This window comes from Leptomonas pyrrhocoris (genome assembly GCF_001293395.1).
Source record: "Leptomonas pyrrhocoris isolate H10 chromosome Unknown, whole genome shotgun sequence".
NCBI classification, from domain to species: domain Eukaryota; phylum Euglenozoa; class Kinetoplastea; order Trypanosomatida; family Trypanosomatidae; genus Leptomonas; species Leptomonas pyrrhocoris.
This window is the reverse complement of record NW_015438360.1, coordinates 89287-116203: the sequence shown is the minus strand read 5'-3', so window position 1 is coordinate 116203 and position 26917 is coordinate 89287. Positions and strand designations below refer to the sequence as shown.

Below are 26917 nucleotides of genomic sequence, written 5' to 3'. Positions count from 1 at the left end.
CGTTTGCATAACAGTGATGCCAGCAACACACACACACACACAGGAGCAGAGAACAGATGTCACATACAAACAACAACCACAGAAGAGAAAAGAGCAGGAAGATACACAAAAAAAAAGGACAGATGTTGGCAACGGCACCAGAAGATCAGTAGCAATTGTCGTCCAGTCAACTGCGGTCATAATGAAAAGCGGAAGAACATACCGCACATAACAGAACATTCGCACAACTTCCAACAACCACGCAAGGCTCCTCAAGGAGAAGTACATGAGCAAAACAAAAGCCGCAGACGCTGCTCCCGTTTCTGAAAGCTGAGAAACGTTTCCGGGGCAGGTTCTCACCTCCCTTTTCCCCTTTTACTTTCAGTTACCGACACGGACAGACTAAGCAGCCGTTTTAAAGAACGCAACGACGTTTTTGTTTGTTTTGTTGGTTGCGGTCGTTTCTTTTTTTTTCCTTCTGTTTTGCGATTATTATTGATTCCGCTGTCGTTCTGGTTCCCATATCCTTACCTCAAACTTCATCGCAGCAGTCGTCACCTTAAAGATGCTGAAAAAGTACTTCCATCGTCTCCATGGATGGTTATTTATAATGGTGGGTTGATCTCTTCACATGAATCTCGGCAGAGTTGTCCGGTGGGCACGTGCCCGACGCACGCCCCCCCCCCCCCCGAAACGCAAAAAGCTATTGGGCTACAGAAGACAACGTTATTTAGAAAGACTACTTTAAAAAAAAAAGGCGTTCGCACGCAGGCCGTCCACACTCATTCTAGCATGAACGTCTTCATGTACGGCGGCGCAGAGGTGAAGAAAGGATGCGTCAAGACTTGTGATGCGGTAGGCCGCTGCTTTGGATCGGTCTGCAGTAGGCGGCGCAGCAGATCGAAAAGCAGAAAGCGCTGCTTCATCATCTCCGACCGGACCGACGGCAGCGGTGTAGCGCTGGGCGGAATCTCCGACGACTCATTCGCGGGCACGTACGGCTGCAATCCGTTGCTCATACGGCGTTCCTCCAGCGTCAGCGGGCAGTGCCGGACGAGCTCTTGCAGGGTCTGATACGTGAAGTAGCGTCGGTAGGGCTGCGGCTCGCTCTGCGTGATGTGAAGGTACTCCTCTCGCGTCCGCAGAATAAGAGGGCAAGAAGGAGGAGGATCAAGGGGCTTTGTAGCACCAGTAGCAGTAGCCGATGGCGCCGCAGCATTTTCTTCCCCGGCCTTGGCACGACGGTAGTACAGTTGGGTGTTGACGCCTTCTTGCACCATTGACGCGGGCAGCGGGCCCACCATCTCCTCGATCAGGCAGAGCTGATGGTGGTCGTTGCAGCCGGGCAGCAACGGCATGCCCAAAAGAAGCTCCGCGAGCAGGCAACCGGAGGACCAGATATCGATGCCGGAGCCGTACGCCGCGCCCACGATGACCTCCGGTGCGCGGTAGTAGCGGGACTGAATGTATTGGTAGAAGGGGCCGCCATCATAGCAGCTGGAGCTGAAGTCGATGAGCTTCACGTGCAGTCGCGGGACCATGGAGGGGGGCGAGGTCAGCGCAGACTTGCCAGCAGCAGCCGTGGCCGCAGCTTTAGAGGGGAGCATGCCGGCGGACTGGTTCAACGAGTGCACCCGCCGCGGCTCCGGGGCTGGCACCGTTGCCATCTCCACCATAGTCACACGGCTCGTCACGCTGGAGCGCAAGTGGCAGAAGCTTTGCCCTTTCGATTTGCTCATGATTGAGGTGGAGACGTCCAGCGGCACACCAGAGGAGCGGCTGCTGAGTTGGCCGTGCCGGTGTCGACAGGCAGCGGTGGGGCCAGTGCGAAGCGTAATGTACGACCGCTCAAGTGAGCACGTGGTCGAGGCACCGATAGAGTCCTCCGTGCGCTGCACGTGTCGGGGTGGAGTGGAGTTGGGGGAACGGTCTCGCGCTTCAGGCACGTGCGCCACCGCCACCGCATCTGCGCCAGCCGCCTTGGTTGCCGTGGCGGCCGCCTCGTTGGTGCGCACCACCCCGCGTGACGAATTCAGCGTCAGCAGCATGTTCTCCGGCTTGATGTCGGCGTGAATGATGTGGCACTCGTTGTGGATGAGAGAAAGGGCGGTGAAGAGCTGCTGTCCGATGGAGCGAATTTGGTACATGGGCAGCCCAAGGTGCTCGTTCGACGCGATGTACTCGTACAGGTTGGCGCCGTAGCGCTCCATCACGATACAGTGGTGGCCGTAGCAGATGCCGTCTGCCAGCACCTTCGCCACACTCGCGCACCGCGGGTCCTCGGGGGGCGGTGCGTTGCCGCCCTCTGACGCGGCCGCAGGCGCCGCCGTCGTCTGGGCGCCGATCAGCACCAACATCTCCGCCTCCAGCACGGACTGCTGCTCTAGCAGCGGCACGCTCTTCACCACCTTCACGGCGACCAGGGGCGGGTTAGTTGGGGGGATTTCAACGCTGCTGAACGGCAAAAAGGCGTGCGAGCAGTTCCAGTACTCGTAGTCCACGCCGCCAACCTCACTGGGGTGCACGAAGTGACCGTCGCAGATGCGCAGGTCCTTGCACAGGAACACCTGACCGAAGCTGCCGCAGCCCAGCAGACTCACCACCTCCAGCCACCCCATGAGGCGCATCCCCACGTATACAATCAAATCGAGCGACTCGTTGTCCACCTCACGCTCTACGCCGTCGACGCCGTGGACGTGGCGCACCCGCTGCTCCGCCTCCGTGAGCGCGCGGTAGTAACGCTGCGCGGGTCCGCCGGCGTCGTCGGCTTTGTGCGGCGTCGGCGTCGGCGCAGCGGCGTCTGGCTGAACTGGCCGAGGCTGCTGCGCCGCTGCCGAGTAGGCTGCGTCGTCAACGGCTGATGCGGTGTTGGGGTCCACGTGGGTCTGCCTCGACACACCTGTGTGTTCGGCTTTCGGCTCGGTATTCTGAGAAGCGTCGCCGTCCATCCCGGCTGACAAGCTACTTCGACGGCCCGCTAACGGTTGGCCAACAAACGACAACCGAGAAGAACGTGAGGAGGGCTCGCGCGTGCTCGTGTTGGACAGCTCCGGGTCCTCAAAGGCCACGTTGGCAGCGCTGCCTAGCGGGGTGGCCATGGAGGCAAGGTTCTCGTTCCCAGAGACGCACGTCACCAAATTCCCTGTCGTCGAATCGTTGAACTTGGAGGGGCCGTAGGCGCCAGACGGCACCGCCGTGGCGCCAGACAACGTCAGCTGCGAGGCTGTGTTGCTGTTCTTGGAGGTGCCAAAGTAGCACGTCTGGCCGCCGGGCGCTTCGCGGATGCAGCGCAGCGTGTGTTTCAGAAACAGCGTGGACTGCAGCAGCGGCCGCAGCTCGATGCGGCGCACCAGCACTGAGTTGAGGCTGCAGCGTGCCATGCGTGCAGCCGAGGACGTGGCGTGCGTGCGACAGCTGTCCAGGACGCTGGGATTCATCGCGACGCCGCCGTTGGGGTTGTGGTGGCTGTGAGCGCCGACGTTGCTGTTGCCGCCGCTGCCGCCCACCACCAACTCCACCACGGCCGGACTTCCCAGCACGGCGGTGCGGGGCGACGGGGTGCCGTGGGTCAACGTGGAACAGCTGCCGAGATACTGCTGCGGCAGCGCCTGTCGATTGGGGTGGCGGAGGCTCACTCGATTGCCAAAGCTGTAGTAGCCGGCGGAGCGGCCGAGCGCACCCGAGCACGACAGCGACGGTGATCGCCGGACGTGGCTGCTCGCGCCGGAGCTTGTCGTCGTGCCCACGGTTGCCATAGCGGGACCGCGTTGCTGCTGCTGCTGGGCGAGATGGGCAGCCGGCGACGTGAGTGGGTCGTTCTCCATGAGATTCCGAATCACTGGCATAGCTGCCACGAGCTCCTTCACCGCTTTCGGCGTCGGTGCATTGCGGCGCTGCTGCGATAGACGCTCGTAAACGGTGTAGATCATCTCCAGCTTCCGCGGGTAGCTGTCGTCTGGCACGCCGCCGCTGCCGGGCAGGGAGGAGGAGGAGGACTGAGCGGAGATGTGCGGGTGTGTGTAGAGGCGGCCGTCCTCGTAGCGTACGACCCCGCCGCCAGCACTCAAAATGGCATTTTTCCCGTAATTTGGCTGCGCTGCATCCGCCGCAGCGCCGGCCTTGACGTCTCTTCCACTGCTCGACGGCGGACGGCCCTGAGCCGGGCTGCTCGCGTCATTGTCGCAACGTTGCCGCAGCGAGCCGGACAACGGTGTCATCTGCCGCTCCGCCTGGTGGCCAGTGCTGCTCTCGCACGAGTTTGGCAGTACCGTGCGGTGAGTGTGACGGGAGGTGCTCACTGTGGCGCCACCCGCCATGGTGGCGGCGGTGGCGTTGCGCTCCGTCTCGTCCTCCTCCTCGGCGTCCTCCAGCGACGACCGACGCTGCACCGCCGACAGCACAGAGGGTTCTTTGCCCAAGACAGGGAAGCGCCACGTCTGCGCCGAGACGGCCCGCTGACTCTGGGTCTTGCTGCCGCGAGAGGTGGCTGCGCTTGTGGCCGCACTGCCACCGCCGCTGCTGCCGCCACCCTGTACCGCCGCCGCCCCGCCCTCCAAAGCCGCGGTGGAAAGACTCATCGGCTGCCGTGCGGGCGGCGGCTCAGGGAAACCACTCGTGGCGCCTCCGCCAGACTTCTGCCAGGGCGTGCCAACGACGGAGTCGAGGCGGCCAATGCTCGTGGTCACCATCGGCATCTGGATGGGCGCGAAGGTGCAGTTGTGCGACTCACTCAGGCGGGTGAACTCGCGCTTCTGCCGCGGCTGCAGCGTCGGCGACGCATGCCCACTCAGCACATCGTTCAGCAGCGCCTCGTCTTCGTCCTCGTCGTCGTCGACGCTGGGTCGCATGTTGCGCGTCAGGGCTTCCTTCACCTCGTGAGAGATGATGCGCTGGAAGTCGTGGTTGTACACCGTGGCGTCGGTGATGGGCGACACCGTGTCAGGCTGGGCCGCCGGGGAGGGGGTGGGGAACGGTGTGGCGGCGGCGTCGGATTTTGACCTCTCCTCTTCGCCCCCGGTCACCGCCACGCCGGCCAGACACAAGCGACGTCGACCCCCGTCCAGCAACTCGCCAGAACGCGGCGCCACCGACGATACCGTCCCTCCTCCTCCTGCTGTTGCGGCGGCGGCGGCGGTGTCGTCCGTTTGATCCGCCATCTGACTCAACGCTTGAGCCGAGACGTTGCGCGAGGCACCCAGCGGGCGGACCTGCGCTCCACACAGTTCTGACTCTGACAACGAATGAAGAATGGAGTTTGACGAAGCAGAAGACCGGCGGTACTGTCGCGTGCCCGCCGTGTGCAGCCGCGAGCTGGGGCGGTCCGAGTCGCCGTCGACGGCAAAGCCAATGGGGCCGGAGGTGCCGCCGCCGCCCCCACCCCCTATGACCGGCGCCGACGTGCGCAGCTGAACAGGCGGCGCCGGCAACGGGGAGACGTTTGAGAAGGCGTCAGCGGAGGGGAAGTCGGCCGGTGTCTGCCCGTTGCGTGTCGCCTCCACTCGGGCGGCCGTGTCGTAGGCCATGCGTTGCAGAATAGCGACAGAGGTGTCGAGTGCGTTGGCGCCGGGGGACGGTGCGCCTGACCGGGGCTGCATGGAGCGACCGCACCCCATTGAGGTCACCGAGACACTGCTGACCCCGTCCTGCACCTCCGCGTGGCGACTCGAGCCGCTACTCACGCGTTGCGGCGGTCCTCCGTGTGACGCTGCACATGAGACCGCGTCACACAAACTGTCGCGGTGAGAGGAACACGGCGTGAGGCGGTGAGTGCGGCAGCCCTCAAGCCGCATCTGCGAAATGTCTGCTACGGAGATGTCCTGCAGTTCCACCACGGGTGTGGCGTACGAGTGACCTGCGCGGGTGAGAGGGAGGGGGGCCTCGTGGAAATACATCTCCTCCGATACTCCGTCGTCTACCAGATCTGTCGGTTCGCCTGCGCTGGCGCGGAAGAGGAGGTGAGGGTCCTCCGCGATGACGTTGCCGGCGTGCGGTGAGTTCGTTCCAACGTCCGCGTTTCTTAGCGTCTGATCGCCATTATTTGTACCGTCTGTCAGGGCCGCGGGCAGCGTTTTGAATGAGGACTCATTACGCAGGTGGACCGTCGTAAGGTGGTCGCTTGTAGACATCTACACCACGACGGCGCCACCAGCAGCAACAACGTGTGTAAAAAACGGATCTTTTGGCGTGGTTGTCGTCGCCTCAAAGCCTCTTCTCGATGCGGTGATGTCTCGTCTGAACTTCAAAAAAAGGGGGAAAAAGGGCGAAAGGTGAATGCAAAAAGCAACGAAAAGGAAAAGGGAAAAAAGATATGAACTGTAATTACCGTCCTCGGGGAAAGCACAAAACTACAAGAACGCGGTGCCGTCGCGGTGGTGATGGCGACGCGAGGAAAGAGAGAAAAAACCTAATCCAGAAAAAAAAAGAAACTGAAGAGGGGCACAGGTGAGGAGGTTTGCGCAGACGATTTACATACGTATTATACACGAACGCAAAATGAGGAGAAGAGAAGAAATAATAATAAAGATAGGCGACTTGTGGGGCTGCGCACTCGCTACGCTGGACCTAAAACTTGTACACGGCAACGAATGTGATGAGCGTTTGATGTGAGAACGCAATAGAGCAGCGAGATGCGGCAGCACTTTTCTTTTCCTCCTGAAGTCGCCGTTTTTAGGCCATAACAAGACCAAACGAAAGCAAATAAAACAAATAAATACGAAGCAATCTACACAAAGAAAAAACCTATTTTTTTTTTCCTCGATGAAATGCAAGAAATAAAAAGAGCTGTAGGTAATCCGACGTCGACCATTACCAGTGCACCTCTAGATACTGCTACTAATCAACGATCTTGTCCCGGCGCGAGCGAGCGAGAGAGAGAGAGCAAGAGAAAGGGCGAGCCCGAAAAGCTTGCGTACAAACGATAGAGAGAGAAAAAGGAAGAGATTTTTTGGCTGTTGCTTCGGCTAAGTAGATCAAAGTTTACACTCTCTTCGTTTACGTCTGCACATTCACTCTACGCGGGAAAGACATTCAAACCACGAAGAAAGGGGAAAGGTGAGGTGCTGGAGAATGCCCGCAGCGCTGTTGCGTTGTAAAATATATATATATACTGTTGTTGTTTTCAGTGTCGTCCACAATCGAAAATATCGGGAGAAAAAAAAACGATGAAACCCAGAAAAAGGTGTTTTTCTCTTTAACGCGGGAGTTCGTGCAGCAGGCAACCGAGATGAGAGGCGAGGGAGACGCAGACAGAGAGGGGAGGGGGGGATAAGTAGTTCCTATTTACCGTCATATTGACTCGGCAGCGAGGAAGTGAGCGAAGACGGCACCGCTGAAAGTCGGACGGCGTTGCGAACAACAAAACAGCAGTGCAAAAAAAAAAAGGGTGGAACTCTATTCAAGCGGATGGTAAATACATATTGCGTCGGTGTGGGTGGGTCGGTGGGTGGCGAATCGTCGTAAAAGCTTCACGGGGGCCACCTTTGATACCGCCATCGCGGAAAGCGCTTTGGTACTGCGAAGCCCGTATTATTTTTTTCCTTCTGTCCTTGTGTTACTTCGTTTAGCACAACAATGAAGCATAACTCTTGTGTTTTCGTGTGGCTCTTTTACCGAACGTCTTTTCCTAATTTGTGGGAGCCCTTCCGCTGACAACTCTCGGTGCGACGCCACACAGGTGCAGCCCTAAGCCCACCGACACGGAAACACAGAATGCGTCCGTAGGGTACTCCGCGAGTTCTCTCTGTTTGCCCGTTCCAGCGCAGCTCATCACGTTGAGAGTATAAAACAGAAATATATTGCGTTATCGCAGTGCTCGCTTCTCAGTCGGCATCATTACGCAGTAGCAGCAGCAGAAGTGTTTGTGGGGTTGGGAGCAGCCATCTTCGCCGTCTCCGCGTTGTCACGCTGCTTCAAGATGTTCTTGATGTAGTACTCCCCCGCGCGGTAGGAGCTGCGCACCATCGGACCAGAAGCGCAGTACAAGAAGCCCATCTCTAACGCCTCCTTCTCCCACATCTCAAACTCCTTTGGATGGGCGTAGCGGGCTACCTTCAGGCGAGTGCGAGAGGGCTGCAGGTACTGCCCCAGCGTCACGGCTGACACGCCGGCCGTGCGCAGGTCTCGCAGCGTCTGTCGCACCTCCTCTTCCTCCTCCCCGAGGCCCAGCATGATGCTACTCTTGGTTAGCACCTGACCCTTCGTGAACTTGGTCACGTGCTCCAGTGTCTGCAGGGATTGTTTGTACGAGGCACGCCGGTCCCGCACGCGGGTGGTGATGCGCTCGACACACTCAATGTTGTGCGCGTAGACGCTCAGCGGAGACAGCGCCACGCGCTCCACCAAGCTCATATCACCGTGGAAGTCGCCGACGAGGGCCTCCAGCATCAACGACGGGTTCTTCTCTTTGATGGTGCGCACGCAGCGATCGACGTGCGAGGCACCGCCGTCCGGCAAGTCGTCGCGGTCCACCATCGTCATGACGATGTAGTCGACGCCCATCTCTCGCACCGCCGCCGCGACCTTCTCCGGTTCCTCTGGGTCCAGCGGAGGCGGGCGACGGCTCGTCAGCACGGAGCAGAAGCGGCACCCACGCGTGCAATGCGAACCCATCACCATGATGGTGGCCGTCGCGGTGCCCTCGTCCTCGTCGCCGCCCCAGCACTCGCCAATGTTCGGGCACTTCGCCTCCTCGCACACGGTGGACAGCTTCTTCTCGCGCATGCTGCGACGAATGCGGTTAAACCGCGGGCGGTGGGTCATGCCCTTCGGCACTTTCAGCTTCAGCCACGGTGGCAGCGGCGCCTCTCCGCGCTTAATAGGGCCGACGGAAGCCGCCGACGGAGCCACGCCCTCGGGCAGATCCACGAAGCTGTCTAAGTCATTCATGCCGGTACTGTCCGATTGCAGCTTGTTGCGGAAGCGCTCAAGGAAAATTTGCTTGTACTTTGGATCGCTCTTGTCCACGTCTGCCATGAGGTTTCGGGTGGAATTGGTGGCGGCCGCCGCCGCAACGGGGGACACGCGCTTTGGCACAGCGGAGCTGCACAGCAGAGCGGTGCAACGGCGGAGCATGTTCTATTTGCAATCAGAGGTGGAATTCCTTGTTTCACGGATCGTGATAGAAGGAGTACTTTGTTTGCACGAGTACGTTCAGGGAAACCAACAACACCACGTCACTGAAAACGACCTCGACGTGGAAGAAGACGCAGCTTAGAAAAAACAACAAAATATGAGAAAGGAAGGAAAGGCAAAAGCGATCAACAGGCTGCGCTGCAAAGAGAAGAAGAAGAAGAAAAATGGTGGCGGCGCTTCGCGTGGCCAACAATCAGTATCGGGCACCGAATGAGTCGGTTTTGACGAGATGGGCAACAGCTGTCCACTACTGCTTACAAACGTTATGGGAGAGAAGGGCAACCACGACGCGTTGCCGTTGAGAAGGAAAGCAGAGAAGAAAGCTAAGTCGAGGGGAAGAGCGAGAGGTGAGATTGCGAGGACGTAAAAAAATAGTTCTGCACGAGACACGTCTTCCTCATGGAGATCACCAAACGCACGACGAAAAGATGCAGAAAGGCGAGGCACGTGTTGTGGATGCCGTTCGTAGGAGAAGACGCGCCGCAAAAACAGAACAAACAAACAAACAAAAAAAGACAGCGCTTTACCAAACTGAAAACGGCAGACCCGAGTCGTGCGCGAATGCCTTCATGATTGCATCGTACAAATGCTTTCCCTTTTCCGTTGCAGCTCAACTATATATATTTTTCTTTCTTTTCTCTGGCACATCGTGAAGTGGGAGGATAAAGTCCCTTTCCGAACAGAAAAACACACAAAATTACTGAACAAGAAGACAGGATAATATAATGCTACTGTACATGACAACCATTCTTTGTTCTCTCTTCCTTTGAGTGATATGTGTCCGCCCTCGTCGGAACGAGCAGTTGCTGATGCCACCAAGTCGAAGGCTGGCAAAGAAGGAAGCAGAGAGAGAAGACGAAGTAGAAGATGAGCAATACATGCAATAGACCCATGCTTCGAAACTCACGTACAGGATAAGGTACGGTCCGAGAAACAAAAATGGTAGGTGCGCCGACGGCCTTTTCCCCATTGGCGCCCAAAGCGGTGCGGTGCGGGCTCGGGTGGGCGGTACACAAAAGAAGGGAAAAAATGGTAGGAAACACAAAAGACGGCTAGACCAACTCGCCTCAGCCATTTTCCCACCCATTCATTCCACGCTCAGGCTTTCATCACATGAAGGCGGCGACGGCAGCAACATTCGTACCTTTCCTTTCCTCTCTCCCCCTCTCCCCTTCTCCCGCTGCTTCGCTCCATCCGGATGAGCACAACAGCCTCAAGATACGACGCGAATAGACTTCACGTTCTTGATGCCCTGCTTCGTCAGCTGCTCGAGCAAGAGCGGTTCCACCTCCGCACCGGCCCCCTTGATCAGTAAGTCGTCTTTGATGACTTCACGCGTTGTTTGACCGTTAGTGCGGGTCACCAGGACGCGCCTGCACGACTGATTCTCGCAGCAGCCAACGCCACCGCTGAAGTGCCACATGTTGCGCATCGTCAGCTCAAATACGTTGTCGACAGCCACCTCAAAAGAGAAATCGGCAAAGTAGGAAATAAAGCGCTCAAGGCTGACGTGGGAAGACGGAAAGGGTAAGTCCCACTGATCTCTGAAGTCGCACCGCACAGCGTCCTCGGAGACCGTTTCGGACGCCACCGCTGGCCAATAAGAGAGGTCAATCCACTCGACCAAGTTATTCAAGCGGACGACGCCCTCCTTGCTGAGGTCCTTGAGATGGCCGTAGACGCTTTCTACCAGGTTGGCACGACGCTCGCACATGTTGCCGCGGAGTCCGTTCACGATGACCGTGTACGCCGCTGTACCGTAGCCCTCCTGGTCAAAGTGACGAACCAGCACCGTGCACTCATCCGCGGACGTGTTCACGCCTGCGGCAGCGAAGCCCTCGTGCAACTCGGCGGCGTTGATGTTGCCCTTGGGGTCGGTGCAGCTGGCGGCGACCGTCTTGCGGATGGATCGGATGACGTTGCCGGGGAAAAGTGACGGCGTCGTCAACTCCCCCCCATCGAGGGCGACCCTCAACGCGTGTCGCAGTCGCCGCAGCACCGCCTCCGCAGGCGATGACGGGTTCCCGCTCAGTACTCGTGGCACACACTCCCGCTCCGCCTGCAGCCGCTCCTCGGGAGAGATGTACGACATCTGGAAGGTGCTGCGGTAGGCGGTCTTCACAGTGTTCTGGTAGGCGGGATCGAGATGAGGCTGGTGGGCCGGATAGGAGCTCTCAGTGCGGTCCTCGATCTCCACAAAGGTCGCCTGTGAAAACTGCCGGCGGTCGCACGGGGACGCCGCGAGTGCCGAGGACGTGGCCGAGGTGATGCTGCCGACCGCCGGCGGCACGTGAGACGCAGAAGAAGCGGACTCCACCTTCTGCACCATTTCCCGATACGTGGTAGTCGGCAACACACGCAGACCCGGCTTCACCACGGCCTTCCCATCGTAGTAGCCCGCATCTGATCTCTCCTCGCTCCAGTTGCCCATCAATGTGCCGGTTCCGTAGCCGCCCGTCTTGGGCTGCGTACCAGGTAGGTAGCCACGGTTCTTGGGTTGGTTCTGCGACGCTGTCAGCCGCTCGCTGAAGCGCTCTTTCTTGTACTCACCGCCGATCATTTTGGTTCGCTGTTCTTGTTGTTGGTGTGCGAGTGTGGAGAGGAAAGAAAAAAAGAAGGGGGTGTAAAGGCGACAAAGCGCAGACGCACTCCTCGCCTGATTCTATTTTTCCTTGTTGCTGCGGGATTTCACTATGTGGGCGAAGAAATGCGCGAAAAAGTGCCAGGAAGCATACAAATAAAAAAAAAGATGTGATGCAATGAGATTAAAGGTTGACTGCGTAGGAGAGCGTCACTGCGGCAAGTAGGAAAACCCCAGCAGCTCGAAGGGACTGCTACGACTCGACTTTGCAGTTTAGCGGGCATCTGCTGTAGGAGAAAAACGTAAGAAGAAAAAAAAACGTCAAACGAGGCCAGCCAGCGCACTGAGAGCGGCAGGCCTTTGTCTTGCTTTACTGCGCTGAGTCAAAAAAACGCGTCGATTTCTATATGGGCAGACAGCAATTGAGCGCTGCTTTGCAAAAGCGACGAAGACTTGAGAGTGCCGGCAACGCCACCCACTTTTTCTTCTCCGCTGCTTCGGGTGGTGTTGTTCCGCTTTTCTTTTATTCTTTGCTGGTAGACGTTGCTAGAGGAAACAGACTTGTGTACATGGTGCATCGCCGCCGCTGTTCTTGCTCCGTCGGCGGCAACTCAAAAACAAAAACGAAAAATGGGAGAAGTGGTCAACACTCGACGTGAAGGAAAGCAAGAAAAGGGAAGGGGAAAAACAGCCACAACGTTGCGGCAACAGCGCTAAAGAAAAGGTAGAAAGAAAAGTCCAATAGAGCGCGACGCACACTCTACACGTACGGCTTCGCGTTGGGCCGCTCCGACTCCTTCACGGCCTCCTGCTTCACCTTCTCATCGATCACCGCCCAGTCCACCTTCAATTTACCCGACAGCTCCTTAAACGGGGCGAGCGTCTCCTTCTGGTTCACCTCCTGCAAGTAGCGCTCCCGACGTCCGAGAACGGTGTCGACGTGCGTCTTGCGCTCCTTTGCGATTTCCAGAGCGTGTTCCCATTTGAAGAGGCGGGTGTTCATGTCGATGCAGCGATATGCAAGACCGGCCTGCAGGAGAATGCGCTCGGCTTCCGTGGCACGGTGCTGGAAGAGCGCCAGTTCCGCCTGACGCGCCTCCGGGGCGGGGATGTTCTTGATGCTGTGGATGTACCGCACCTTGGCGAGGTCGCTCAGCGCCCCGTAGCCGATCTCCGCCACGTTCAACTCGCCGGCGCGCAGGGCGAGGGCCGTCAGCACCGCCCACAGGAGGTTGTCCTTGAGAAAGCGAGCAAAGCGGGTGGCCCCGTCCCAGTTGTTCTTCTCCGTGACGAGTTGGAAGATCATCACCGGGTACGGCGACGCCGGCAGCGTCAGCAGTGCCCCGTCGTTGCCGCGCCGCACGAGCACGCGGGTGTGGTGGAAGTGGGTGATGCGATCGTTGCGGGTGAATTCCTCGTGCCCATCGTCGCGCACCGTCTTGGTCAGCGAGAGCAAGTCGCGATCGGAGAAGACGGTGGAGGGGTAGTACCACGTGGTGAGGTGCCCGTCGGCGATGGCGACTAAGGTTTCGTGCGTGTCGTGCCACACCACGCTCGTTGTCATGGTGGACAGCTTGTGGAAGCCAAGCTTCGTGTGCACCGAGCCGAAGTAAAGGTCGTTGTTGCGGTCCACAAAGGCCACCTTGCGGTCATTCAGCGTGCCGGACTGCGACAGGTGCACTGAGACAACGTCGAGGTGGTGCACAATGGTCGCCTCGTCAAACTGCTTGCCGCTGTTCACGTCAAACAACAAAATCCGTTTCATGTCGGCAGGGTTGCGCAGCGCGACGGTGTCCGGCGACAGCGACATCAGGTCCGTCGCCATAATCTCAGGCTTCAGCGTCACCTGCAGCCGCAGCACGCTGACTAGTCTGCCTTCGTAGGAGTAAACCTGCAGTCCCTGCCCGCAGTCGGCGAGGAGGAACTGGCGCGGGCCGAGCACGACGGAGATGACGGGGTCGCGCAGGTCGAACTGCACCGGCGCGTTTAAGCGGTCCATCGAGGAGCAGATGCACTGCGTCGTGGTGCACACCACCAAGTGGCCGCAGCCCAGCTCTAATTTGATCACCTTGTCCGGCTGCTCCAGCTCCTGCACGGTGTCCTTCACCACATCTTGCACTGTCAGCTTACGGCTGTCGATGAGGGTGACGCAATACGGGCCCCACGTCACTTTTCGGTCCACAATCTGCGCGATGCTCAGCGCACCGGTGCCGTTGCCGATGATCATCTGCGTCCCATCCGGCATCCAGTCGAGCGTCATCGCGCTGCCCTCGGTGGTGCGCTCATACGAGTGGCTCCAGCCCGTCTTGTCGCACACGCGCACGTTCATAAACGAGCCAACGGCGAAGCTCTCGCCATCGGCGGCGAAACGGACGGCGGTGATGGGGTGCTCGCCTGCGCCAGACGTGAAGATGTTGCGCCCGTACGGGTCCCACACCTTGTACACGCCGTCCTCGCCGCCCGTCACTATCATCCCGCTCATCCGCGACCAGTCAGCGCACAGCACCACGCCGTTGTGGGCCTTCCACTTGATCTGCTTCTTCATCGCAGGGTTCAGGGGCTTGATGACGACGTCGCTGCCCACGGCGTAGAGCACGCAATCGCCCCCCAGCTCGGTCGCCTCCGTGCCCCAGCAGAGGGCGTTGATGCAACAACCTGCGTTGGCCAGCGTCGCGCGCGGGATGCCGGCCTGCGACCACACCTTCACGCAGCCGTCCTCGCCAGCCGATATGATGGAGGAGCCGTCGGCGGAGTAGACGAGGGCGGTGATGCTGCCGATGTGCGCCTCCACAGTGCGCTCAACGCGGCCGCTGGCGGTGTTCAGGAACGCAAAGCTGCCGTCAGCGCACGCCACAAGGCAGTTGTCGCGGCCCTCGCGCGTCTCGGCGGCGGCTCCTCTGGCGAGGCGAGTACCGCGGCCCGTCGCCGGCACCCACGCCAAAAACGTAACGCAGCTCTCGAACTCCTTCACGACGCCCAGAGCCTCCCCACTTGCGTTCCACCTGCGCACGGTGAAGTCGTCGCTGCCGCTGATGATGTCGCCACTGAGAGACACGGCGACGGTGGTGCACGCCTCGTCGTGGCGCTCCTTGGCCGAAGTGATGTTGAGACGCATCGTTATGCAAAGAGGCTTGCAATGCAGGCACTAGGGAGATCTAATCAGAAAACAAAAAGGGAGGAAGAAAGAAATATCGAGATGCTCGCTTTCCGGGTGCGAAAGAGTCGCAGACTGGTGAGGAGCAACTCGCAACGCCGACGCGTGTTTCTGTGCTCGTCGCTCGTGAATGCCGTTTTAGGAAACAGAGCTTTTAGCGCTGATTGGTGGCGGCGTATGCAAGTTAGCCCTTCGAATGTCCCGTGTGCTTTACTCGCTCTTTTCTATGTTGAGTGTTTTCTTTTTCCACGTTTGCTTTTGCTCTCGCTCCTGTTGATGTGCCGCAATCACGCGTTCAGAAAGTCAAGGTGGCGAGCAGAGAATGAGACGGTGTGGAGAAAAAGAATAGGAAGTTGTTGCACCTCCTTGACGAGTATCCACCGATGATAGAGCGCCGTGTTTTTCTCCGCAAGAATGACGCGTCACCACGCGACGGCGAGCCACATGCTTTTGTTTGTGTGTCTGTGTGTGGTCCATTGGCAACACGGACGCCGTAGCACACACATTAACACAAATCGCGCTAGTGAACGATGCAGCACTCCTCAATTGGCTCCGAAAACGTGTGTGTCCTGTCGACGGCTCAGAGGAACGCATCCGAACGACATATATATTTTTTTTCTTGTTCTGACTTTGTAGATGTTGATTTACATTCATCATTGTTCACGGCAAGAAAACAGAAGAGAGAAAACATGGACACACAATACCCTATAAGAAAAAGAAAAGCGTACTGCGTTGCCAATATGCGAATGACTAGCTGAACCGTAACACGCAGCCTCAGCTCATCCGCGTCAGCGTGGTTGTTTACGACGCTCGAATGCAGATGCACGCAGCAGCAACACAGAAAGACCGCCTCACCAACAAAGAGAGAGAGAGAGAGAGACAGAAAAAAACGATGGCCGTACTTCTCGTCGTTCTGCTGCTCTAAAGCCCACAAACACGCATGTGGAACGGCGGAAGCAAAGAAAGAAATATATATATAAGTTCGAAAGAAGAACTCGTCGCCCTACGTGTACATCCTACCGCTGACGCCGTAGATCGCATCGCGTCACCCAACCATTCTCAACCCGTTCTCTATTCGTGTTTTTTTTTTTCTTCAAAGCCGTCTCGTGGAGTAGCAAGTGTGACTGCACCAACGCAACGCGCACGCGCCCTCACATTTGAAAAAGAAAGCAGTGAGTTCGACGGTACTTGCCTTCCCCCTCCCCCTTACAACTCCTCAAGCGTGTAAAGGAAGCTGCGCGTGTTGTTGCCACTCTCGCCTTGTTGGCACACCCCACGCAGTTGGTTGCCTTGAATGACCGCTAAGAAGACGTAGATGATCTGCTCCTCGTTGACCGCGTCCAGCACCACCGCCCACTCCAGCGGAAATTCACGCTCGCCCGGGGGCTTGATGTCGCCCTCAATGCGAGCCTCCTGCGCGCCGAAGCGGGCGGAGTCGGCCAGCAGCTGCAGATTGCCGTTGATCGTGCCTTTTTCAAAGTCCGCCTCCAGGTACAAATTCCAGCGGGGGTTCTCGTCAAAGGGCGTCGAGTCGCCACTGCCGTCGTTGTTGACGCGGATCACACGCATCATGGCCTGTGCCGCCGCAGCAGCAGCCGCGTTCTCGGCGCCCGACGCGACACCAGATGGACCACTGCGACCGGGCTCCTTCGCCACGGCGGGGCCAGTGTTGACCTTCTTGTAGTCGACCACCTGCCGAAACACGTAGTCGAGCAGCGCGCGGGGGTCGCGGTTGCGTGGGCTGCGCAGCTTCTTCGTGACGCCCATCACCTCTGCCGCCTGCAAGATGTAGTACTCCACGTCGTCCGCCTTGCACTTGTTCGTGAGCTGACTGAGACGCACCCGCTCCGGGGCGAACTCCTCGTCAAGGTCGAAGAGGTCGAGCCCGGGTGGCGGCGGGTCGCGGTGGATGGCGTCGAACACCGCCGGCTTCACGGGCGGCAGCGGTGTCTGGAACTCTGGCGGGATCAGCGTGAGAGGCTCGAGCTTGACCAACAGCTTTTGGTAGGTGTCGACGACGTCGGGGATGTGGTCCGTATCGATCTTAAACGTCTCGAGGTCGAAGAGCTGAGTGAAGTCGCGCGGCAGCTCCTCGTGCTGCTCCACCGCGACGCGCAGCCGCTCGGACAACGACGCGGTGTCTGGCAGGTGGTGGTAGTCCGTGAGGTCTGGCTCATCGGCGTCGATTTGGTTTAGCTTCAGCTTATGGTCCAGGTAATCGAGGATCACCGAGGCCAACGTACTGTTCTCCTCCTTGTCGATCCACGCGTCCTCGAAGATCTGCGCCGTGCCGATGAGCAGCAGTTTGCCCTGCTTGCGGCGGCCGAGGTGCTCCACCACCTTGGGGCACTCCCAGGCAACGGCGATAGGCCGGTTCAGCGGGTAGGCCATGAAGCCGCTGCTCAGCAACGGGATCGCCGGCCGCTGCACGTTGAAGGTCAAACCATACGGGTACACGAACACAAGACTCTTGGCCTCAGCCTCCGTCTCCTCCGCCTCTGCGCGGGCACCACCAGCGGGCTGCTGTGCGAGTAAGGCGGCGTTAGCGCTTTGGCCTGTACCCACCGTCCGGTTCAGCGTCATCAGGGTGGAGCCGATGCCCATCGACGTGCCACTGCGCGTCCCGCTGATGCCGCTCGTCCCCGAAAAGCCGTTGCGCAGGTCAGCCGTGCCCTTCCGCGCACCCCCGGCGGCCGCCCCGCCAGCGCCGAACACGTTTTTGCCGGCGGCGGCGTTGATGGCTCTATTTGTAACACCGTTCGTGACGCACACCTCCTTCGGGTGCAGGTACTTGTGCAGCACCGTGCGCACCACGCAGTCTTCGTTGAGCGTGATGCCGGTCCACTCCTCGAGGGCCTTGTTGAGGTACGAGTACTGGCCACCGTGGCCGTCGCCGAGCAGCAGCATGGCTGACCCACCGCCCTCCACGTACTGTCGAATCACCGCGAGGTCCTCCTCAGAAAGCGCCGTCTGCGGGGCCGGGAAAATGGCGATGTCGTGCGGCGACAGCCGGTCGAGAGTGATGTCCTCCTTGTTCATTTCTATCGTCCCACTCTGTCGTATCTTGCGCGCGAGTTGGCGGTACCCCTTGTTCGGGTGGTACTGCTCTTGGCGGCATACGTTGAAGCATATTTTTGTCTGTTGCGTCGCCGGAGCCTCAGCAGCGGCGTCAGCCTTCGCGTCGGCCGCCGGCGAAGCAACGCGCTCGCCGTTGACCCGGCTGCGGCGAGCCGCGGCAACCTCAGTCATTGCGTATCTTCCCTTTCGCCACGTATGTTGCTTACTAAGCAGAGAAGATGGAAAGAGAAAGATGGCGCTAAATATGGCGTCCACTACACAAACAGAAAAAAAACACGCAGGTGTTCCGCTCTAGTGCAACTGTGCGACTTGTCTGTTTTAGGTTTCTTTTGTAGGCGTGTGTGTGTGTGTGTGTGTGTGTGTGTGACTGTGGGAGCATATGCACCACAAACGAGAAGAGGAGAAGGGAAACACAAAGGAGGCACAATAGGTAGAAACCAAAGAAGTATCGTTTTTCGCGCCAGTTCTGCGCAGAGATTCATGTTTCTATCAATACTAAAAAGAGCTCGACTTGCCTTTTACGATATCAAGTTTGTCCTTGATCCATGCTGGCACGATTACCGCCAGCTGGACAACGTTCACGTGCACGTCAGCACCGTGGCTCTCCACCTTCCGAAATCTCGTTGTCTCACCTCCGTATTTTTATCACGTTGTTAGTACTTTCTTTTTTGCTCAATTTTGTTTTCTTTTATTCCTTGCTTTTGGCGTCAGCGGAACAAATCATTGGGGTGTAAACACAAAATAAGAGCCGTTGCACGTTACGCTCTCGGTCTTTGAAACGGAAAAAGTGCCGCCATGCAAGTGCTGCACAGCGACCACAACGGGAAGACAACAGGAGAGAGGGAGGGAGCTACGGTGCTGCTCAGCCTACAAGGCACCGAGCACTCATCATTCCTTTTATTACCTTTACCATCCTCTCTCAAGACGGAAGACCACTGCGTTACCTAACGTCCCTTCTCCGTCATCACAGCGTGACAGACAAACCAACGACCTTTACCGCCCTCTATCCCAGAGAAGAAGGAAACGAAAGATGGGAGCCGATTCAGATGCGGGGTGTCGCCAAATTCGCAGCGGCGCCGCGCGAACCTAGCACAACCACAACAACAACAAAAGTGTCTAAGCACTATCGGAAGCTGCCCAAACACCAGAATACATCTACAAAAGAAGAGAACGCTAACTGGCAGAAAGGGGATGCGCACACCTCCGCGCAGTCATCGGCGAACACCACCAGTCACGGCAGGTTCTCAGCAAAAGTCCCGAACTCTACCTCGTAAAACGTTCCTGCCCGAATACGTTTCGAAGGTACAACAACACAACACGGAGGGGTACGCAGTGGGGAGGGGGAAACGAAAAGGGATGAGGCAGACGCGGGGGAGAAAATCATAGAGTCATCCAGGGCGTCTACGCACCCACATACACACACACTCACCCGCCAGAAGAAAATAAAACATTAGAGAAAGCAACGGCAAACACGACACGAACAACCAGCAGCTGTGATTGACTGTGTCCGCGTGTGCGTGTCAGTGCGCGAGCGCAGATGTACTAAACCGTAGAATTGTTATTTCGTGCTGTGTATTTACTTGTGAAGCCCACACAAGACAGCCTACATTTGTTTCATCGCCCTCTTCCCTTCCCCAAATTTCTTTTTCCCAAAGGGAAGCACAGCGAACAGAAAGAAGAAGGGAAGGTAACGAACGCATCCTCTTCAGACGAGGAGCCATCGGGAGGAGAGAGAAGCTAGATAAGCAACAACGCACGATAATGTACAGCATTTCATGGAATCGCTCACGTTGATTGATCCTTTCGTCTTCTCCTTCCGCAAATGAGTGGTGCTCGTCAAAGATGAAAATTCGTTTAGAAACAAATGAAGATACATGTAAAAGGAAAAAAACATATATATGCGTAAAGGAACAAGGGAACGAGGAACACAAAACAATAAGTGGTAAAGAGAGGATGTGAGCACTAGGAATGGCGATGATGAGAGGCTAAATAGGGGAGAAACAAAACAAACGCACACGACGAAACAATGCTAAGAGTAAAAGGAGTGGCAATTCAAAAGAAAACACTCGATGTCGCGTTGATTAGCTCACCATGATTAATATTACTCAACTTTCTCAGAAAAACTTGGCTGGCGCATTCGACGCGGGGATTTTGTGCGTTTTCTCAATGTCGTGCTGCCGCGTGAGCAGCTCGTACAACGTCGCCGCACCAAAGAAGATAAAGAGCAAGCCGCCCACCACGTTCACCGTCTTCATGGACACACGCTGCGCAATTAGGTTGCCACACAGCACCGCGCCGCCGGTGCATATGGCGTGGCCAAGCACACCACCGACCGTCACCGCGTAGGGGTTCTTCGCAGCCGCCAGCGCAATGGTTGCCAACTGACTGCGATCGCCCCACTCCGCAACAAAGGTGAGCGTGAAGGCTTCCACCATGACGGGGTTCAAAAGCCTCCGCCAGCGACGGGCAGGCGCGCTCGCGTAGACGGACGAGCCAACGCTGCCGGTCTCCGCCGGGTCGCTCGGGTCACGCCGGCGCAGCGCCGCAGCCGCCTCGGCCATCTCGTCCTCGCTCTCCTCATCCTCCGCCTTTTTGCGCACGAGCTCATCGTAGAGTATTTTGCCGCCAAAGACGAGGAAGAGAACCGCGGCCAGCATCTGCGTCAGGTAGACGGAGAGCAGCGTCGGCACGACGACGCCCATCAGCGCGGAGAGCACCGTCATGGCAGCTAACGCGGAGATGGCGCCGAGGTACACCGTTAGGCGTGGGTGGCGCATCGCCATCAGGCAGGCAATGAAGAACGTCTTGTCTCCGATCTCACTCACGATAATCATCGACAGCGAGGACAGGAAGCCGTCCCAGAGGCTAGAAGACTTGGCGAACTCCATCTTGAAAGCGCACTGATCTCTCTTTTCCTCTGTTTTGAATGACGAAAGGCCTCTGTGGGGAGGATGACTACGAATTCCGAGTTCAGGCACGTTGTAACTGCAGGGCACCACGTAAAACAACAGAAGCAACAAAAGATGAAGCAAGCGAGGCCACCATGAGAGTGGCTGTCGAAGCTGTCTTCTTATTCTTCTCGGGTTAGCTCCCAACGGTTGGAGAACACACACGAAGAGAGGGCACAGGCTGGCGGTTTGCGAGGGTGCAGAACGATGAGCGGGTGGGTGTTGCTACGCGCAGTTACTGGTGCGTTATGATGAACAGCCTTTGGGGTGGCAAACACCAGAGAAGGAAAAGACGAAGAGCACGCACGCACAAACAAAAAAAAAACGCAAATGGGAGAAATCAGCCAAGAAAGGTGGTGAAATCGCATGCGGGTAGGAGAAAAGGGGGATTTCGCTGCATCGGCCAGCGCGACACGAAGAAGCTGGGAAGAACACCGCACACGGAAGGAAAAGGCGCAAATCGAGAAGACTACGGAGCGACGCGTAAAGCTCCGCAATGCGAGGCAAAAAGGCTCGTGCACGCATCGGAAACCACGCGCCGCCACGGACACCGGTGTTGTCCTCCCTCCCACGACTACAAGAGGACGAGCACAAAGAAGCTCTCCCTTACATGTTTCTTTTTTTAGCTTTAATGACCTCTGAAGGGTAAAAGAAACCACCCCCTCCATTCCTTCTTCTTTTTTTCTTGACTTGCACGAGCCGGCATCATTAGTGAAGGAGCGTGAGGCGGCGTTTGCACAGAAGAGGACAGTCTCTCCCACATCTTGAGAAACAGATATAACAACAACGGCCACCGACCACACTGACGTCCCGAGCGCCTCTCTCCCGCTCACTCGTCTTCCTCTTCGCAAACTCCCCGCTCATAACGACACAGAGGGATGACAGACGGCAGTCGCCAACAACGGTACGAAAAACGAAAAGAAAAGAAAAACATGAATGTCGAGTCTAAACGTGCGTTCCGGCAACAGAAAAACGGCTTTGAGAACGACACCACGAAAATGAGCAGCCGACAACCAGCCAGCGCGATTAATGCCGAAGCAACGCTACAGCGCCATCAGCAGTGGTATGTGGCACCACTCCCCATTCCTCCCACACACACACACGCCGCGCTGTGATGACAAAAACAGCACATCCAACAGGCAGGCGGTAAGCGTGAGGACTACCAATTCAGAGAGAGAGTGCGAAGTATATTCGCGGAGAATGACTTTGTTGCTCGCCCCATTCTTGCTTTATTCATCCTTCGACTTGGCGTTGTCAGTGGTGGCAGGCGCAGCGCAAGTCGCTTCCTCTTTCTTGCTGTTGCTCTCCTCCTTCTTCGCTGTCCGCTCCGCCGCGGCCGCGTCCTCAGCAGAAGTCTTTTCCACCGGCTCCGCAGACTTCACCGCCTCGGACTTCTGCGAGCTCGACTCGGTCTGTGCCGCCGCAGCACCAGCGCTGTTTGCGTTGCTGTTGCCGTGGTGGTGCTGGTGGTTCGCAAAGCTGCGTGGGTTTTGGTAGGCCGGATCGCGCGGGTCGACGTGCAGCTCCTTGCAGGTAGAGCCAAAGCGGCACTTACCCTTAATATGATTCAGGCAGGCCTCGTAGGGGTAGTTGGCGAAGGTGCAGTCGTCCTCGAAGTTGCAGAAGCCGTAGACGCGGATGCAGGGGTGCAGCCCACCCTTGCTCTCCGTGTTCGCTCCAGTCTTGTTGAACTTGCCGGCGTGGTCAAAGCGGCGCCCACCGTGGCTGGCGTTCATCGCCATCCCATTGCCTGCACGGCCTCCTGCCCCACCAATCGGACCTGCAGTGCCGGCGCCCATCTCCGCGTGCGCCATGCCGCCCATAGATGGATCCTCGTCCGTCCAGCGCGAGCGCATGCGCCGCCCGTCGTTGCTGCCGCCGCCGTTGGACAGCGGGACGCGTTTGGACAGCTGCGGTACTTCGACCGTGTGCACGCCCTTCAGCAGCTCCGCGAGGCGACGCAACGACACGTTGTCGACCATCACCTCCGTCAACTCCTCCTTGGTCTGCTGGGAGTAGGCCTTGCTGTTCGACTTCTTGCAGTCGCTGAGGTAGCGAGTCAGCTCGGTGCGCTCGTATGTGTAGCCGTCGCTGGCCACCACCGGGTCTTTCACCTCGGCATAGCGCCGCACCACGTGCTCCACCTGCTGCAGCTTCGAGTCGGCATCCTGCAGACGGCGGTAGGCCTCGTCGCGCTCCTTGAGGACGGTGTTGTACATGTCGCGTGTACTCTCCATCACGCCCTGGAGGGAACCGGCGGTGTCGAGGAGGCGGCGCAGGTCGTCGCTCTGATCGCGCATGTCGTCCTGCAGCTCCTGCGTCACCTCCCACAGCAGCAGGGGATTTTGGGCGGAGTAGCCCTTCCCATAAAACGGCGGGGACATCACATTCATTTTTGCGAAAAAAAAAGGGATGCAAAGAGAGATAAAAATGCTAGAAGATCGGCGTTTCTGTGAGAGAAGATAGCTATCGGAAACTATAAGTTCGGCGTGTAGATGGCAACGCGAGATGTGCGTCCTGTCGACAACAACACCTAAGAAAAAAAAAAACACTAAAGAAAGACTTGCGCTTCAGCAGAGTGACTATTTCGCAGCTACGGCGGCGGTATGTGGAAGAGGTGTTAGTCGTTGCAGTGACAACACAGCACACAATGTCCGTGGATGGACCCGCATGAGGAAAGGGAAAATAAAGGAGAGACGAGCAAGCAGGGAGACGAAGGAGTTAGTGGTTGAAAAGTGGTTTTAATGAGAAACATTGACGTGTAAAAACATGGTGAAAAAAACGGAGTAAGAGTTGTCTTGATCAACACATCACAACAACACAACTCTTTTAGAAGCATACGTTGCCGTGTTTTCTTCACACAACACCGTGCGAGCAACACAGTTGTTGAGGCAAAGAAAAGCGTGCTTTCCGTTGGCTAAGCTGCATGGCTTCTGTTTCCAATTGAAAGTTGCTTCTGGAACAACAAAAAAGAAACCGTTTCCCAATCAGTTCACTGTGGCGCCACAAAACCCGCCCCCCCCCCCCAACCGCAAACAGACGACCGTGGAAGAGCAGCCGCGTAAAACGCTCCTCTGTATTACCGTGTGGGTTCTTTTTTTAAGTTGGAATTGCAGCCTTTTCCTTGACGTTTTGGTTGCGTTAACGACGCCACGGTGCGCACTCGGCACCGTCGATTCCGTAGAAAACGGAAAACAAATGTAGAAGATAAAAATCAAAGACAACAGTTGACGTAGAACAAAAAAACAAAACGCTTTAAATTATTGTTGGCTTTGTCTTCTCCATTCTGTTTCCTTCGTTCAGTCTCTTCAACACAGAAGAATAGTCGGCGGAATCTGATCTCCGTCGAGTTCTGCCTTTGCTATCGCCCACCCGCCTTTTCCCGCGCGATTGCCTCGCCATCCAGTGTATAGCCCTCTTCGATCTTCCCTTGAGCTCTAAAAACAGAGCTCTAGAGTATCGAGAAACGATTGTGCTTCGTGGGGGGGGGGGGGGGGTCGCTGAGGCGTTTGCTCGAGCCTTTACAGCACAACCACCACAACGACTGTGACAGTACTTGTGCAATGATAAGGTGATGATGATGGGGGGAGGGAGAGTAGGCAAAATAAATAAATAAAACTCGCATGGAGGTGAAAAGAAACCAGCAATAAAGAAACGGATTGAAATGTAAAAACAAAACGGCGGTGAGAGACCGACACACAAAACACTTGGTACCAAACCAGGCACATCAAGCGAACCAAGAAGGAAAAAAAGTGTGAACAAGAGTACCTTCAATCGGCGCAGCGTTGCCGCCGAAGCGCACAGAGCCCGCAAAGAAGAAAACACGACAACAACAATCACGCACGCGCGTGCACGGCGAAAGACACTCGCCCATCAAACAGAGTAAAGTACACGAGGTCGAAAAAAAGAGAAAGGCGCAAAGGAAACCGGAAAGGAGGCGAAAAAAAAGGTTTGTGGAGTAGAATACAAAGACAGCAATACGCTCATAACGAGAAAGAGGAAGAGAGAGAGAGAAGGAAAAAAAAAACGCCGTTCTCACACAGATACGTTCACGGCACAACGGCGGGGACAGAAAAAATAAAAGCAAAAAATGTAATCGCAGTAACGCGGAAAGGAAAAAATACACCTTTAGAGGCACTTGTCCCGCTTACACCAACAAATGAAAGCGGAGGGCAGCAAGGAGCAAAACCAGAAAGAACGAAGTGCTCACTTGCCACCCACAAGGACATACATGTAAAGCGCATTGTCACCAAGCGTATACCCCACGCCCAACCGCCATCAGCACCGCAAAAAGAAGCATTGGCTTCAACTTAAGAGACGGAACCAAAAAGAAAAACAGAAGAGAAAGAGAAAAGTCCACATGTGCACACAGGCACGTAACAGACACAAAGCGAACAAAAAGGTATACCCCCCAATACAAAGAGGAGGACCTCAACACGACAACAAGAAAGGAAGCTGTGTTTTCTTCTCTTTGCCCGATTGTTAGCGCCTCTTTGGCTCGGCGTTGCCTCCGCTGCCCTCGTATGCCCCTCTTGGCAACAAACACGTGAGCGGAAGGGAGGCGGAAAAGAAATGGCACTGCGTTTTACGTCCTCACAGCAGAGTCCTCTGCGGCCTCAGCCAACGCGTTCTTCTCGTGGTGGTGGTGGTTGTGGTGGTTGTTCGCGCCCTGGCTCGCCGCAATCGGGTTCCCGTAGTCGTCCAGTGGGCCGCGAAATTCGACGTGGCGCTCGTGGCACTGATTCTTGAAACGGCACTTGTTCTTGAGGTTCGAGAGGCACGCATCGTACGGGTACTTGGCGTAGGCGCAGCTCTCATTGTAGTTGCAGTAGCCGTAGACGCGGATGCAGGGGTGCACGCGCTCGCCCTTCGCGTTGAGTTCCACCGCGCCGGCGCTTTCCTTGCTGCCGTGCACGTTGCGGCGGGGGGCGCTGTCGTTCGTGTTGCCGCCGGCCGCGTTGGAGCGACCCGTCGCGATCGGCTTCGGGTGCGCTGGCACGCCGTCGGTCGCTGCCGGGCTCGACGTCAGCTCCGCCTTCTGCAGCGTGACGAGGCGGTCGACGAGGGTCTTGAGGGAGCGATTGGGGATGAGCAGGGAGGTGAGCGGCTTCTCCGTCTGGTAGGACGTCGGCGTGCCACCCGCCTCCTTGCAGCCGTCGATGTAGGAGGAGATGGTCTCGCGCTCGTAGGTGAAGCCGTCGCTGGCCACCACCGCGTCCTTCACGCCGACGTAGCGGTCCACAATCTCCTTCACCTCCTGCACCCGCTTCTCCGCCCGCGTGGCGAGCAGCTCGATCGACTGCTTTTCCGCGAGTGCCTCCTCGTACTGCGCTCGCAGGGCGTTGGCTTCCTGCATCAGTTGCTGCAGCTCCTCCAGCGCCGGGGTCATCTGCTGCTCGTACATCTGCAGACTCTGGTTAAAGCCGAGGACGCGGTCGCGCGTGTTGTTGAAGACCATCTGCGGGTACTCCACCGAGTTCATTCCTGGCTGCATCACCCCACCGTCGTAGCCGCCGTTGTAGCCGAACAGAGCCCCACCGGCTTCCGTGTTGGACTTCATTGGATCGGAAAAGGAGAGTCAGGTCGATGTTTCCTTTTTGTGGCAAATATGCGAAAGTGAAGCGAGTCGGCGAGAGAGAGAGAGAAAGGGAAAGAGAGGAGGGCGGAACCAGCAAAACGTGAGCAGGGAATGAAAACAGCGGCGATTTCGACAAGAAAGGAGTCTTTGTATGTGAAATGAAGGTATGACGTAAATATATATATATATATATATTTATGTTTACTCCCTTACACCCAATGTGTGTCCGTGTGTCTGTGAATCACTACACTAAGGAATCCCCTAGCGCTAACTAAATTAGAAATAATACTATTTCCTACTACAAGACTATCAAAACAACGCGTTTTCGAGTGCGTTCGCAGCGGCGTACGTAAGAGGTGAGAGAAGAAATGGACGTGAAGGAGAAAAGGAAAGGGACAGAAAGCGATTCCATCATTGTTGTGGCGGTGGTGGTGGTTGCGCGAGAGACAACGCTGCACGCACGTAAGAAA

At 57.0% G+C, this 26917-nt stretch overlaps 8 protein-coding genes across 12 annotated transcripts; all 8 read right to left on the bottom strand.

The window, feature by feature from the left end:
- Nucleotides 1-761: 761 nt before the first annotated feature.
- Nucleotides 762-7168, bottom strand: ABB37_02488 (putative protein kinase; the record flags this gene model as incomplete). The annotated part of the gene is made up of 1 exon (XM_015799490.1): nt 762-7168. Exon 1 carries the CDS (start codon nt 6102-6104, stop codon nt 762-764), a length of 5343 nt encoding a protein of 1780 aa, XP_015661092.1. The 5' UTR covers nt 6105-7168.
- Nucleotides 7169-7809: 641 nt separating this feature from the next.
- ABB37_02487 (putative mitochondrial lipoic acid synthetase, mitochondrial precursor) lies at nt 7810-9433 on the bottom strand (the record flags this gene model as incomplete). Its single annotated transcript, XM_015799489.1, has 1 exon — nt 7810-9433. The coding sequence occupies exon 1, from the start codon at nt 9046-9048 to the stop codon at nt 7810-7812; it is 1239 nt and encodes a 412-aa protein (XP_015661091.1). The 5' UTR covers nt 9049-9433.
- Nucleotides 9434-10321: 888 nt separating this feature from the next.
- On the bottom strand, nt 10322-11801 carry ABB37_02486 (hypothetical protein; the record flags this gene model as incomplete). Its single annotated transcript, XM_015799488.1, has 1 exon — nt 10322-11801. The coding sequence occupies exon 1, from the start codon at nt 11666-11668 to the stop codon at nt 10322-10324; it is 1347 nt and encodes a 448-aa protein (XP_015661090.1). The 5' UTR covers nt 11669-11801.
- A 648-nt stretch (nt 11802-12449) lies between these two features.
- ABB37_02485 (hypothetical protein) lies at nt 12450-15654 on the bottom strand (the record flags this gene model as incomplete). Of its 3 annotated transcripts, none has more annotated exons than XM_015799485.1 (1): nt 12450-15654. In XM_015799485.1, exon 1 carries the CDS (start codon nt 14802-14804, stop codon nt 12450-12452), a length of 2355 nt encoding a protein of 784 aa, XP_015661087.1. In that variant the 5' UTR covers nt 14805-15654. The 3 variants fall into 3 exon arrangements, with proteins under 3 accessions (XP_015661087.1, XP_015661088.1, XP_015661089.1); XM_015799486.1 differs by having other exon boundaries at nt 12450-15115; XM_015799487.1 differs by having other exon boundaries at nt 12450-14846.
- A 395-nt stretch (nt 15655-16049) lies between these two features.
- Nucleotides 16050-18092, bottom strand: ABB37_02484 (putative intraflagellar transport protein component; the record flags this gene model as incomplete). The annotated part of the gene is made up of 1 exon (XM_015799484.1): nt 16050-18092. The coding sequence occupies one exon, from the start codon at nt 18090-18092 to the stop codon at nt 16050-16052; it is 2043 nt and encodes a 680-aa protein (XP_015661086.1).
- A 1943-nt stretch (nt 18093-20035) lies between these two features.
- On the bottom strand, nt 20036-21131 carry ABB37_02483 (putative membrane protein; the record flags this gene model as incomplete). Its single annotated transcript, XM_015799483.1, has 1 exon — nt 20036-21131. Exon 1 carries the CDS (start codon nt 20807-20809, stop codon nt 20036-20038), a length of 774 nt encoding a protein of 257 aa, XP_015661085.1. The 5' UTR covers nt 20810-21131.
- A 967-nt stretch (nt 21132-22098) lies between these two features.
- ABB37_02482 (RNA binding protein) lies at nt 22099-23464 on the bottom strand (the record flags this gene model as incomplete). Its single annotated transcript, XM_015799482.1, has 1 exon — nt 22099-23464. Exon 1 carries the CDS (start codon nt 23260-23262, stop codon nt 22099-22101), a length of 1164 nt encoding a protein of 387 aa, XP_015661084.1. The 5' UTR covers nt 23263-23464.
- A 1990-nt stretch (nt 23465-25454) lies between these two features.
- On the bottom strand, nt 25455-26755 carry ABB37_02481 (putative mitochondrial RNA binding protein; the record flags this gene model as incomplete). Of its 3 annotated transcripts, none has more annotated exons than XM_015799479.1 (1): nt 25455-26755. In XM_015799479.1, the coding sequence occupies exon 1, from the start codon at nt 26427-26429 to the stop codon at nt 25455-25457; it is 975 nt and encodes a 324-aa protein (XP_015661081.1). In that variant the 5' UTR covers nt 26430-26755. The 3 variants fall into 3 exon arrangements, with proteins under 3 accessions (XP_015661081.1, XP_015661082.1, XP_015661083.1); XM_015799480.1 differs by having other exon boundaries at nt 25455-26747; XM_015799481.1 differs by having other exon boundaries at nt 25455-26464.
- Nucleotides 26756-26917: the final 162 nt, after the last annotated feature.